Genomic DNA, 14,512 nt, shown 5'->3' with positions numbered 1-14,512 from the left:
AGTAATTTCTCACTCTGCTGTTTGGCACGCAGGGGGGTTTTATGTAGAGGTCTACAAGCTCAGGCTTCCTGCAGAATGGAAGCATTCCTGCTGTGAGCAAGTGCCAGTTGACTAGTCTGTTCAAAAGGAAAAGAAAAACCAACTCTGTAATGGCCGAGCATGGCCCTGAAGCCTGGGGAAGTGGCTATATCTATTCTAGTCAGCAAAAACATAGATAGCTAGGTAACTAATCTGGGCATCTCAATGGGACACTGTAGAAGTATTCGCTCATTCATTCATTTGAATTCTGTTGAGTGCCAATAAGAATGCAAGGTGCAGAGTATGCAATGTTCTGAGGCTGCAGGGATGAGCAATATGGAATATCCACCCTCTGGGCACGTGTGCAGTCTTCGTAAATGCTAAGAAAATATTGATAAAACTGAATATCTACTTTGGATTTAAAATGAAACTTCACTAGCTAACAAGAGAAGCAGGAAATACATCGTATGATTCATAGTGATTATCTTAGTAGAAATCAGAGTGATGTTTAAAATTCTGTTATAATTTTACTATATTCATCAATTCTTTGTAGATTTTTTGCAATGAGGATATATTGCTTTATTTTCAGAGATTTAAATTAGATATCTGGAATGTTTTTTTAATCTTGCAAGGAAAAATATATTATTTTGATGATGGGTCCCCTCCCCCCTCCTCCCCTTCCCTCCGCTCCCGTATGGTCACATTTTATATTCGGGAGGAGTTGTATTTGCCACAGCAGGAATGCGGCTGCTCCTCTGTCCTGTAACTGTGTTGACAGACGTAAAGAATTGCCTCTTTCTCTGCAGACAAGAGCCTCAAATGTTTGGTTTATTTTTGCTTTTAAGTGATGCAAGGAAAAGAATTTGAGGGGTTTAGCTCAATAATTTTCGCTTTGTGTTTCAGTCAAGGAGGCAATATAAGATCACGTGAAAAATTCACCATATGTCTTGGACTTTTAGGGAATGCTCCTTTAGAAAAAACAAACTGAGGGAAATCTATTAAAAAAATCACAACCTTTGGTAGTAGTAGCTAATACTAAGTACTGTGCAACAGACACTATTCTATGTATTGTGTGTGCAGTAACTCGTTTAGTTCCCACAGTCGTCCCTTGAAGTTTGCGTCATTGCCCCATTTTACTGATGAGGATACTGAGGCACGGACTTGCTAAGCAGAGCCATAGAGCTACTGCCAGGTGGACTCAGGACTCAGACGTAGACATTGTGGCTCTAGAACCCGTGTTCTTATTCACTCTGACAAACTGCCTTCCATAATAATTAAATGAGGTGAGGAGAGTGTATCAGTCGGTACAGTCTGGAGACAAACCATACAGTGATTTAAGCAGGGGAGGTTTAACATAAAGAATGATTAAACAGCCCTGGCCAGTTTGGCTCAGCGGTTAGAGCGTCGGCCTGCGGTCCGGAGAGACCCGGGTTCGGTTCCCGCTAAGGGCACGTACTTCGGTTGCAGTTTGTCCCCGGCCCTGGTTGGTCGTGCGGGTGGCAGCCACTCGATGTGTCCCTTCACGTCGATGTTTCTCTCTCTCTCTCCCTTCCTCTCTCTCCCTCCCACTCTATCTGTACAAAAAATGGAAAAATATCCTCGGGTGAGGATAAAAAAAAAGAATGATTAAACAATAATAAAAGTAATTGCCGGATATTTAATGAACATACAAATTCTACATGATACTCTGAGACCGAGGGAGAGTATGAAACAAAAGGACAGACATGGACTTGGACACCTCCCCAAGGCTGGAGTTCAAAACTCATTGGCAAAAGTGTGGTTGCAGCCCACTGGATGGCAAAGAAATGTGCTGGTTTGCCTGTCCCGACCTGCTCTTTGGTTGCTGGGCAAGCAGGGAGCATTCCTCTGGAACAGATATGGGGGTGCAGCTGGTTGCTGGGCACAGGCACGTGTAAGGGCGTGCGGGGGCTGTTGTGGCAGAAGGCCTGGGACGTGCAGCATCTGTGTTGAGAGAGCCACAGGCCAGGTCAAGGCTGTGAGGTGCCGAGGGACCACGTGTTCTGGAAGAGCATCCCGGGATAGCCCAGTCCCACCCACGGACACCACACAGCAGCCAGAAAGAGCAGGATCGCGATTTTATAATGTGCCTAATCCTGTTTCCCCAAGGACCTTTCACCTGGTGAGGAACCCAGACCTTGTGCTGGCTGTGTGTATGACCAAGACGGGAGGCGAAGGCTGTGGCTATCCAGTCATTGTTCAGGTAAGAGGTGCACAGCCCAAAGAGTAAGCATGCCCTTTAGTTAAATGCAAGTGAAGCTCCATGTGTCCCTGTGAAGAAAGAAAGTGGGTGTCATAGAATTCTATCTTGAATGCTATTGCTAAAATATTTACAACATTCTGCTTGGATTTCAAATTGAGCCTGTTCATGTAGCTCTTAATTTAGTTGAATCCAACAGATGGTGGTGGTGGGCTTGCTGCATGTCAGGAGCTATGCTCGGTACTCAAATCAGTTCCAACGGCAAGCGTGAGCAATGGTCCCAACAGCATTCACGCAGCTTAGTCTCGGTGGTGGGTGCCGTCGGTGGAGTGGCTGGTCATGCACCACGAGTTTTAGCTTCAGTGATCAGAACGTGTGCAAGTCCCCTCTTGTCTGGTACTTGGAGGGGAAGAACATGGTCAAAGGGGTCTTCCTGAAGGATGTGAGCTCAACAGTGTTAATTCTAAGACACTCATTTGAAATACACTTGTAACATCCTTTTGCAGACACTTGTAGCAGCCAAACAATTTTGGGAGACTCCAAAGAAGTCTGGCTTCATTTGAGTTTTAGGCAAACACCTGGAGAGTTCTCTTTTGCATGTTTGTCTGTCATCCTCACTTACTTTATAACCAATGACGCTCCTAAATGAATACGCATTCATGTGTTTTCTCTTGTTGGGAGGAGAGAAGGTTTAGGAGAGTCCCTGCTCTGCATTTACTTTCTGCGTTCTCCGCAATATTTACATCACTTTGTTGAACAGAATACATTGTCTCAAGTAACATTTGTCTTATTCTATATTTTTAATAGCAATGAACCCGAAATTGGGACATAGCAATCTGGACAAATATCAAAGCTTAATTAAGTCGTCTCTCCTGGTGATAAGTACGGGCTTAAAATTTGTTCTAGGAGACACAGTGTATACAGCATCACATTCTTCCCTGTCAGGTGCTGCTTTGGCAGCGAGATAAAAACCTCATACAGATGCAAATTTAGTACCCTAGTTTCGTAACATTATACATATGGAGGCTTCCCTTAAGGTTCCCATTTTATAAGAAATAAGTTTGATCCCAAGGTAATTTGTATTACCTTTCAAGATTTTTCTTGTTGTTGCTGGTGTTTCATTTTTATTTCTTGAAGCAATCAGTTTGTGAGAAAATATTAAAGTTTGCGTAAGTGAATAGAAATGAAGCATCTTAGGTTAATGTTACTAGTCCCCCTCCCTGGTCCTTGAAATATAGTCCTTGTTTTCATACCTCTGAGGGATGCTCTATTATCTGACCTATTAAATCAGTTCCTAAGGCTCATTTATTTTCCTCTTTACTATCAATCTCTCCTTGGAGAAGTAAGTGTCATTCATTACAAAGTTCCTTCAGGAGTCATGATACGTTTAGTTGGAACTAATCTATTGGTTTAAATTCCCTTAAATAGAAACTACTTGTTTCTTTACTTATGCTTGAGCCAAGTTATATAACTTGAAAATATGCTGTTTCCATTACATGTAAACTGGGTGTATTCACATTTTTAAAAATCCTTTTTGATAACCAGAGAAATGTAAATTAAAATATCAACAAGGTATAACTTTTTATTTACTAAATTGATGATGTTTTGGCAAGAGTGTGAGGAAAACAGGCCATTTCACATACTATTGGTGGAAGTGTAACCCACAATGACCCTTCCAGAAACTATTTGGCTGTGAGAAGCTTTATATAATGTATCATAATATTTTTAAATGATTGTGTTCTTTTATCCACAATTCTACTTGAGGAGTTTGTTCTAAAGAGGTTATAGATTTACACAAAGATTTAATGGTATAATTCTTCATCGCTTTTTTGCTTATAGTAAGGAAAACTTGAGAATCTACAGGTTTCTTAGAGAGTGGTAAAATAAAATATCCCTGAGATTAAATAGTATATATCCTTCAAAAAAAAGCTTAAAAAAGATTCATGGAATATTGTTAGGTAAAAACAAAAAGCCAACCCAAACCCAGTAGTTACCAAATTGTATATATTTTGTGATCCTATTTTTGTAAATTAAAGAACATATATTTATAAATATAAAAGAAATTATGTTTTTAATAATCAAATATCAGCCATGTAGTTATGTAATAATCAAATCTGTAATTATAGCCACATGGTAGAGTGAGTAATTATCTGTACTTTCTAAATTTATGCAGTGAAAACCATGACTACTATAACCAAATCATGAACTTTCCCATCTCAGCTCAGATATTGTCTCTTTTCAGAAATATAAGCCCTATGACAATGGAACTTCCAATCAAAAGTGGAATTACATTGAAAATATGAAAGCTTTTATGGCTTTTCATAGCACTGCACTGGATAAGGAAATCACAGCAGCAAATTATGCTGGAATTTGTACATCCTCTGTGGTTAAAGAAGAAAACATTGATCAACCAGTAAGTGGTTCCTTCCTACTGAGGATAAAAGAAAAATAGGGGAGAATGGGGTAATTTAATAAAGCAAGAGTATTTTTTTTTCTAGCAAACCCATGTTCACACAAATTGAGCCCTGATTTGTGAATGAAATCACATGACTCTGGGATCCTGGTTAGGAAGGAATGAGAAAACACTGATACTGCTCTCTACCTATATTGTTTTGATGGCTCCCTGTCACCTGTACCATCTTTGGTTCCTCAGTTCACCAGAACACGCGTGAGGGAGGACAGTCACATATCCTCCCCTTCACAGGTGTGCCTGCTGCACTAGATGTCACTCCACTCCAGAAAGCATGCTAACATGCAAATGAGCGTAAGCGACTTGAACTCGATTACATTATGCCAGGCATAGGCCTAAGCATGAATTGCATTCTGATTTGTAAGTAAAATAGTTTCTCAAGTTTGGTCTTCTAATTTTTATCAGTAAGGAATTACTTGCACCGTAATTTACAGATACCTGAGATATTGTGGGTCAGTGGGTCAAGCCACCTTGCTATCATTGATTCCATCGGTGTGCTTGAAATCTCGTAAAGCACCTATATGACCCTCCAAGACCCTCTTTTCTCTGCTCTTCAGATGTCTTTAACTGCTGCTGCTGCTTCGCTCATCATCTGTAGCTCAGCTGAGCTAGAGATGTCCAAATGTACCGTGCCATTTTGCATCTCTCTGGATTTTGACTGTGTTATCCCCTGTGCCTCTTTCTGCTGTGTCTGTGACCTCATACCTGTTAGCATACACGCTTTCAGACTAGCAAGGTTATCTTCAAATGAATCAAGTCCACTTGAAAAGGCTCCCACTAGCCAAAGATGAACCAATTTAAGCAGCAATATGACTAATGGGTGCAGTGGATTGACATGCATCAGATATGTTTAAATCCATATATTCATATTGATATTAAACGACAGCAACAACAACTCATTGGTCACAACTAAATGATGCTATGAAACCCATTCATTACTTTGAAAAGTGGGAAATAAAGAGTCAAGCATTTATTTTTGTCCTTTAACAACTGGACCTCGGGATAACAAAATATTGGGTGAGGAGAAGTTTCACATTATAGAAATATCCCAGCTAATAAATGCATTGGCACATAATTCACCACGAACCCCAAGCTGTTCTATGTACATAAATGATTCAATGTGTAATATTCATTCAGTTCCATCTGAGAGGGGCATTTGATTTTCTGCCTTCCAGTAACTTGTAGAAAAATGGAAGTCAGATGTATGTGTAGAGAAATCCATAGTTACATTTGAGAATTACATCTTTGAAAGTATCATCTAAATGTCGGCTTTGAATTAAGGTAGCTCTATATACTTAAAGGGAGGCGTTGAACCAAATGGAAAAGGCCGAGCAGCCAAGAGCTTGGAATCAGAAGTCACAGTTTTTTATATTTCAGCTCTGCCATGTACTACTTGGGTATCCTTGGATAAAAACTTTCCTTTCTGAACTTTCATTTTCTCTAATGCAGGTGGAGAACGGCACTATTAACTCTGGTTGTACTTAACTTTTAGCCTTGTGAGGAACCAAGCCAATTAGAGAGTCTATGTGAAAGTACTTTAAACTTTTATTATGGAAATTTTCATGCATATTCAAAAGTAGAGAGACTAGTACAATGAATTCTCATATACCTCTTATCAAAATGTAACTATTATCGCCCTGGTCGGTTTGGCTCGGCATTTAGGGCGTCCACCTGCGGACCAGAGTCTAGGATTTGATTCCAGGTCAAGGGCAATCTCGGTAGGGGTCCTGGTAGGGGTCATGTGGGAGGCAGCCAATTAAGGTGTCTCTCTCACATCGATGTTTCTCTCTCTCTATTTCTACCTCCCACTCTATCTAGAAATCACTGGAAAAATATTCTCGGGCGAGGATTAAAAAAAAAAGTCAACTATTATCAAGGTTTGGAAACGTTTATGAATCCTCAGACATGATATTATTTCACCTTAAACTTAAGCACGCACCCTTGAAAAATTTGAACACTTTCTTACATAATCATTATGCCATTATCACATCTAACAAAATTAACAATACTTCTTCAAATACCTGTTCTTAATTATAGTTCCAAGGTTCTCCTAAAATATTCTTCTTGTGGTTGGTTGGTTTGAGTCAGTATTCAAACAAGGTCCCTACATGGCATTTAGTAGCAGAACCTGGGTCCTTTGTCCTATAGAATGCCTCTATTTGGATTTATTGCTTTGCTTCTTGGGCCATCCTTTAACTTGTTTCTCTAACCTCTAATATTTCTGTAAAAGAAATTTAGCACTAGCATTATAATTATATTTATGTTCAGCTTTATTTTTATATGAATCTTTATAAGTCTTACTGAATTTTTCACATTGATCACTTATTTAGGCATACAGTGTCTGGATTTTCCATTTATTGGTGATATGTGGTTACAACCTAATCCCACATTTAAAAAAGTTTCCCAGTAACTTCTCTTCTAGTGTCTCTCATCCTTCAGTGATCTGTGCTTAGATCAATTATTTCATTAGGAATTTCAAAAGGCTCAATTTTGTCTAATTCTCTAGTTTTACCCACATTTATTAGCTGAACTTTTAATGTCAGAAAACTTACCTTTTCATTAGGTATTTAAGTATCCAAAAATATGGTTTGTAAGGGATGCTGGGATAAATGTTTAATTTGTTCTGTCATCTCACTTACCTATTGTGGTATAACAATAAACTGATGTCTTAAACCGACAACCATTTTTTGCTCTCTGGGTCAGCAATTTGGGGCCGGATTCAGCTAGGTAGTCCTGCTGGTCACTAATGTGGTAGTAGCCACCAGGTGTGCTTGAGTACTTTGGTGGTTCTGTGGGGACTGGGTGGTCAGAGATGTCCTCTCTCACATGTGTGGTGCTTGGCAGTGTGCTAGTTGGGGGCCTTGGTGCCCCTCAGGGCTTCTCGGGCAGGTTGGCTCAAGTGTGTTCACACTGTGGTTCCATCTCGGGGTTCCAGTTGCAGCCAAAAGGTAACAAGATTCGATGGGCAAGCACTTCTTATGCATCTGCTTACATCACATTTGCTAATGCTCCAGTGTACCAAGCAAGTCACACGCCCTTGCCCAGGTTCAAGGAAAGGACAGAAACTCTGTTTCTTGATTGGGGGAGCCGCCAAGTCACATTTCAAAAGGGCATGAAAACAAGGGTGGGCTAGTTTCATTGTGGCCATCTTTGCACATAACCTGCCGCATGTTCTAATGGCTGAATCTCAGCAGCATAAACCGGTGCTCATTTACTCCCAATGGACTCTAATAAGTTGGGGTTTTGTTGTTTGTTAGGGCTTTTTTGTGTTGTGTAGACTTATGTTTTAGCATCATTATAAACTCATGGGAGTTTTGCATTCCTAAACATGTTCTGAGTGTTTTGGTTATCTTTCTTTTTGTTGCTTTTAAATTGTTTCACTTTGGGCCAGGGAAGGCCCTTCATGTTGGCTCCTATGTGTTTTTGACATGGTCTTTATGCTCTTGGGTGGCTACTGTCCTTTCTGGGCCCCGCAGGGCGTCCCTTGCTTATCCTGTGTACTTCTTGCCCCAAATATGGAAGTAGCCATTCCTCCAAAAACCCTGATTCTGGGTGAAAGATATACACGTGAAGTTGAATTGTTATTGTCTCTGAGCATTTTTTTTTTTTTTTTTTAGTCAACAGAGTTTGGAAATGTGTTGTGTGTGTGTTTTTTTAATATAATTATTAGGGAGCAAAATAATGCATTCATGTTGAGATTTCAAATGTAGTATTCGGGGGGGGGGGATTCTAAACATGTTTTATGTGTATTGTAAAGTGTTCTACAAACATGCTATTATAATTTAGGTGTTTCTCTATAAAAGCGTCTTTGTCCCTGTTTGTAGGGATACTATTATGTCTCCCCTGCTGGAAAGAAAAGAATGATGCTGTGCTTGGCCTGCGGGAGGTCCATGATCGCAGAGAAGGGACTGAACCCGCTGCTTCCCGGCCTGCCCTTCCTCTGTGCCTCGGGCTCCGAGCCCCGGAAGCCCTTCTCCAGAGGACCCTTCAGGACCATCGATGTGGCCGAGGTGTGTGATGATCCGAGCTCTGCTTGCACCTAGGCGGCGGCACTTTGGAAACGGATGCATTCATTACCTGCCCTGCACTCAAGCTCATCCCCGCTCCTCCCGTCCATCTTCCTCCCTGCACCGGCACCATTTCACCTGCATCGATCTCCTTTTCCCATTGTGATTTAAAATACATTGTCTATTAATAGTTCGATACACTCTTTGAAGTTAATTGGGCACTTCTTGGGCTTTAATCATCTGCTGACACCTTCCACTGCTCTCTGTGTTGCTTTCAGATGAGGGAGGAACCGCAGGTCTTTACTTAGTGGAGCAGCCTTCTTGCTTCTGTTCCCGGGGCGAAGTCCTTTTCACCGGTGTGGAGCATTTCCCGGAGACTCTGACATGTCGTGAATGACTCTTCAGGCGGGGGCCTGAATTCCCGCACCTGTGGCTAATATTATTTATAGCTTATGGAGAAAAAAAGTCGCCGCCGCTTTCCTGTGATCTCAGTTTTACGAAACCCTTTCTTTCAAGGTCAGACAGAGAAGAGCTAGGGGGGCTACACCGCTGTATAAGAAGGAGTGGTCCCGAAGAGGTGGGCAACCTTGGGGCCTGGCGTGCTGGTCGGGGCTTGCCCGCCCATTCCCTGGTCACTGTCCCCGCCCCTCCCTGATGCACCTTGTGGCCACGGGGTTACAGTTACAGGAAACATCACCTGAAACAGAGCTGTAGAGGAGAAAGGAGGTCAGTCCTTGGGAAGTGGGAGGCACTTGCTCGGCCCGAGGGATGGTGGTAGTGTTCAGGAGGAGGTGGGGAGCCCACGGGAAGAATTCCCAATGCGTTCCCTCAGGGCAGCCTCCTGAGTAGGGCTGCAGAGGGACCGGTGAGGTGTGGTGTTCACCACCCTGCGGAAGGTCACACTCATCCCTCCTCGGTCCCCAGTGCCTGCCACTGGGGAGGGCATCCCCCTAACGTCAAAGATGAAGAGAGTGTCCGCCCAGCGAGTGTCCCCTATTCCACCCCAGGCTCTCCTGCCCTGGCTCCCTGGCCCCGGAGAGGCCCAGAAACACAGCAGAGGCCCAGCCTCACCCAGAGACTCAATGACAGGCGGGGAAGAGAACAAGTTCTGACCAATGTCCTTCCCACTGCGGATCTAATACCCATAACATGTGACATGAGCATTTCAACATGTAGAGGCCACACATATGTGCACACATGTATGCATCAAATTGAGAGACTGAAGCCTACCAGAACAACAAAACTGAAAAAAAAAAAAAAAAGCACAAAACTTGAGTAGACCTATGATTTTTTTTTTTAATCAGGCTGATTTATCTTCTTATGAGGCTGAGAGAACTCTACGTTATTATGAAGAGCATCTATTATCTTTACGGATGAAGACCCGCACACACGTGGTGTCTCCTAGAGGTACGGCAGCCCCGCACCAGAAGGCAGTGAGAATAATTGCACACAAAAATGGAGATGGATATCGAAATGGGAAGTTAATTGTGGCTGAAACATTCCCCATGGTAAGTGGCTATCACTTAAATGCTTCTTGCATTCTCGGAGGTAATGATAATGGTGATTCTTCTGACAAGAAAAGAGCGGAGGGATTGAGTGATAAATGTCCCCGGCCACTTTCACCGATTTATGCTGATGAGATCAAGATCTGTGTTTTCTTGGAGATTTTCTTTCTGATTGTATTTCTTTGGGTATGGCTTTAGGGAAATGAGAAACAGGAATGTGGTTTTTAGACGGGCTCCAGAGCAAAGATACATAAAAGCAAGGGAAAAACAAAGCTATCAGATTGCCTTCATTTTTACCTTCCTTCCTATTGCCAGTTCAAGGTGCATGTCATCTGAATATTTTAGGAGATGCCACCTCATTTACCACTGGGGAATCTGCGCGCTTAATTGTTTATAGGGTATTGTATTTGATTTTCCAAATGGAGAGGCTGGGGTTGTGCTAGCAAGGAATGTGGGGGTTCTGTCCTAGAGGCTGTCCCTTACAGCCACAGGAAGGGAAGAAAGTCCCCAAGACCCAAACCCTTTGTCCTTCTGTGTTTGGTGATTATCTTGTCAATACCCTTAACGACATAATTTACAGATAATGTTTTATATACTATGGAATTACCCTGGAGACTTCCTTGCCAACACTCCCCACACACACACACACACACACACACACACACACACTAGTTAACTCACCTCTTTGACTGAATACAAATAGATTTTAAAAATTGAGATATTGTTGTTCAATGGAATAAGCAAAGTACAGAAGTTAGCAGCTCCAGGATTCATCCTGGGATCTCTAGCTGGCTTTTGGGATCTATGGCAAGATGACTCTTTCAGCCTGTTTTCGAATCTGAGAAATGGAAGTCATAATATGTGTCAGCTTTCAGGTTGCAAGTCAATTACTCATTCATTTTAAAGCAGTTTATCAAGATGAGTGCAACAATGACATACCTTACAAAGCAACAAAATTGGAAGTGGATTTCTAGGTTAAACATTTTTAAGGAAATACTCTAAGGAAATACATCCGCTACTGTTTTACATTTTTGGAGCTAAGACTTCACAGCTGGATTGGACTCATGCTATGTGGGATTAAGTAGAACAATCTAATATCAAAAAGTGTCTCTAATCAAAGATCAAATTGGTTGTTATTCGGCTTTCTGTTTTCTCAAGTTAAAAGATTTTCTCTGATTTCTAAAATAACAAGGTCTTTACGATTGTTCCTAGCTCTGTCGCTATGTCCTCTAGTCCCTTACAGTCTGTGCCATCTAGCTTCTTACAGAATGCACAAAGCAACTTGGTCTCGCCCGAGCAGCCTCCAAGGTATATACCGAAGATGGAACCGCAATCTTTTCCTTGCGTGATCTGGTTGTTTGGGCTCTAGATGAAATTTGTATCCACAGAGACTCCGGGGAACAAAAGAAAGAGGCAGCCCCTCTTGGAACTGAGGAGACGACTATTAAAACAGTGGAAGGTTGGTTACATTCTACAATATTTAACAGATTCTGCTTACGTTTGGTCGTTTGGTCATTAGAAAGTTAAATGTGATCCTTTCACTCAACCACCTCTTCCAGAATTACAAAATCATAGAAAGATACATAGGAGAGTCTCATATTGTTTTCGATTTGCAGAATCATAAGAAAAAATTAAGAATGTAAAATTGTTTTCAGCACTGACACAATAAATACATTGCCTGGAATTTACAAAATATGTTTGACAGCTTAGCTACTTCATGCAACTTGAGCAGCTTTTGTTCTTAAATTCAGAACTCAGATCACCTGGAGACCAGAGGGGCCGGATCAGGGCAAATCTCTTCCTATGATTTGAAGAGAAGGTTCCCCTACCTCCAAGTTCCCTCGCTGCTCCTGTAAACTCCCAGAATCTCCAGCCAATGTGCCCCCATTGCAGCTCCAAGCACATTGTATATAATGATCTGTTCACATCTTTGGGTGCCCCCAGCAGCAGTTGCTAAATGAGAGTCTTGCTAGCAGCAGTCCAGCAGGGTTACCCGGGTTTCTGCTGTGGTATCGGCAGGCATGGTTCAGAGGGTAAGAAGTTGGCTTGGGGATACCAGGGTTCCTATCCTAGCTATCACATGCTCTTGGGCAAGTTGCTTAACCTCTCTGTACCTCCATTTCCTTATTTGTAAAATTAGGTCACCAATAGTCACTTATTTCATGGAGTTTTTATGAGGACCAAATGAGTATATATTCACGTGTATATTCATTTGGTCCTCATAAATGACTATGTATTCATAAGAGAATATATACATATGAATTTATGCATATAAATCTCCCTGGCCGGGTTAGCTCAGCGGTTAGAGCATTGGCCTGTGGTCCCGAGAGATCCGGGTTCGGTTCCCACTAAGGGCACGTACCTAAGTTGCAGTTTGTCCCTGGCCCTGCTTGGGTCGTGCGGGTGGCAGCCACTCGATGTGTCCCTTTCACATCGATGTCTCTCTCTCTCTCTCTCCCTCCCACTCTATCTGAACAGAAAAATGGAAAAATGTTCTCAGGTGAGGATAAAAAATAAATAAATAAGATTATTAAAAAAATCTCTCTGGCCCTGGCCAGTTTGGCTCAGTGGTTAGAGCGTCGGCCTGCGGTCCGGAGAGACCCGGGTTTGGTTCCCACTAAGGGCACGTACTTCGGTTGCAGTTTGTCCCCGGCCCTGGTTGGTCGTGCGGGTGGCAGCCACTCGATGTGTCCCTTCACGTCCATGTTTCTCTCTCTCTCTCTCCCTCCTACTCTATCTGTACAAAAAATGGAAAAATATCCTCGGGTGAGGATAAAAAAAAAAAATCTCTCTGTGTATACACACACACACACACACACACTTAGAAGAGTGTGAGGTTGATATTTACCAAACAGTCAATGAATATTAGTTATCATTATTACACGTAGGACTGAGCAGGAAAAACCCACTCTTCTTCCTTTGTGTTTCTCCTTTATTCTCACACTATGATCACCCTCAGAACATTTCTGACACCAGATGCTGGGTTTTTCTGTGTGTGTTTTCCCCCCACACCAAGCAATTTTGTGACGCAAGCTGGGTGTTCTGCAATTTAACTAAATTAAAATACTATGTAGCTGGAGACAGCGTTTGATCCCGTAGGTTAAGGGCTCAGTGCCACATGCTCCCCCTTCACTTCAGGTGCCAGTCGCAAGTCCAGGTTGCTACCTGTGCTCCTGACGGTTGGTATCAATGGGAAGTTCCCACAACTCCCACCTGAGTTCAATTAATTTGCTAAAGCAACACAGAGAAATCAGGAAATCGATTTACTTACTGGTTACTGATTATTATCCTAGCACATGATAAAGAATAGATGAACATCCAGCTGGTGTGGCCCAGCGGATTGAGCATCGTCCCATGGGCTGAAAGGTCCTAGTTTGATTTCCGGTCAGGGCACACGCCCTGGTTGCAGGCTTGATCCCCAGTAGGGGGTGTACACGAGGCAGCCGATCGATGTATCTTTGTCACATAGATGTTTCTATCTCTCTCTCCCATCCTCCCTCTCTCTCAAAAAAAAAATCAATAAAGACATATTTTAAAAAATAAAGACGAGCGTTCACATGGAATAGAAGAGATGCCTGGCGCAAGGTATATGGGAAGGGGTATGGAGTGCCCCTGCTCTTCCCAAGTCCTCCGCTGTCCCAGGACCTTCATGTGTTCACAAACACAGATGCTCGACGAAACCTGTACGTTTGGGAGTTTTATACAGACCTCACGATGTGGGCATGATCAGTCATTAACTCCATTTCCAGCCCCTCCCCTCTCCCTGCACAAGGGGAGAGGAGGGTTGAAAATTTCAAGCTTGTAATCATAGCTTTTTTTTCTGGTGACCAGCTGCATCTGGGAGCCCACCAAGAGTCATCTCAGCACAAAAGACCCTGCTATCACCCAGAAAACTCCAAAGGACATAGGATCTGTGTCAGGAGCCAGGGTCAAAGACCAAATAGTAGAACAAAAGATGCCCTAGTCCTCGTAGCCCCTAGAAAATCAGAAGAATATGGGGAGTTCTGTGCCAGGGACCAAGGGTAGAAAGCACTATACTGTATAGTATCTATTATTTCACAATAATATTTAGTTTTCTAATGAGTTTTAAAAATAATTATGTACATTTAATGCCTAGCTATTCACTAAAGTGTATAGTTCTGCCTTTATTTTGCATATAGAATATGTGATTTCCAGGTTCCGGAGGATTACACTCTCAAACACTCTGTTTTCATGCAGGACTAGCAAGAGGGTATGGCCATCCCTTCTCCTCTGTATTCTAAAGGTTATTATTGAATCAGGCAGGTACATGAGC

At 42.3% G+C, this 14,512-nt stretch overlaps 1 protein-coding gene across 1 annotated transcript in view; it reads left to right on the top strand.

Moving 5' to 3' along the window:
- Nucleotides 1-14,512, top strand: part of LOC118628645 (doublecortin domain-containing protein 1-like) — a 62,054-nt gene that overhangs the window by 26,459 nt on the left and 21,083 nt on the right. The window contains exons 9-13 of the mRNA XM_036259596.1: nt 2,146-2,239; nt 4,479-4,649; nt 8,531-8,716; nt 10,018-10,221; nt 11,476-11,677. Coding sequence (XP_036115489.1) covers nt 2,146-2,239; nt 4,479-4,649; nt 8,531-8,716; nt 10,018-10,221; nt 11,476-11,677 — 857 coding nt within the window. The remainder of the gene's footprint in view (nt 1-2,145; nt 2,240-4,478; nt 4,650-8,530; nt 8,717-10,017; nt 10,222-11,475; nt 11,678-14,512) is intronic.

This window comes from Molossus molossus, unplaced genomic scaffold (assembly GCF_014108415.1).
Source record: "Molossus molossus isolate mMolMol1 unplaced genomic scaffold, mMolMol1.p scaffold_m16_p_13, whole genome shotgun sequence".
NCBI classification, from domain to species: domain Eukaryota; kingdom Metazoa; phylum Chordata; class Mammalia; order Chiroptera; family Molossidae; genus Molossus; species Molossus molossus.
The sequence above is the reverse complement of the archived record's forward strand: the minus strand, read 5'-3'. Positions and strand labels throughout refer to the sequence as shown.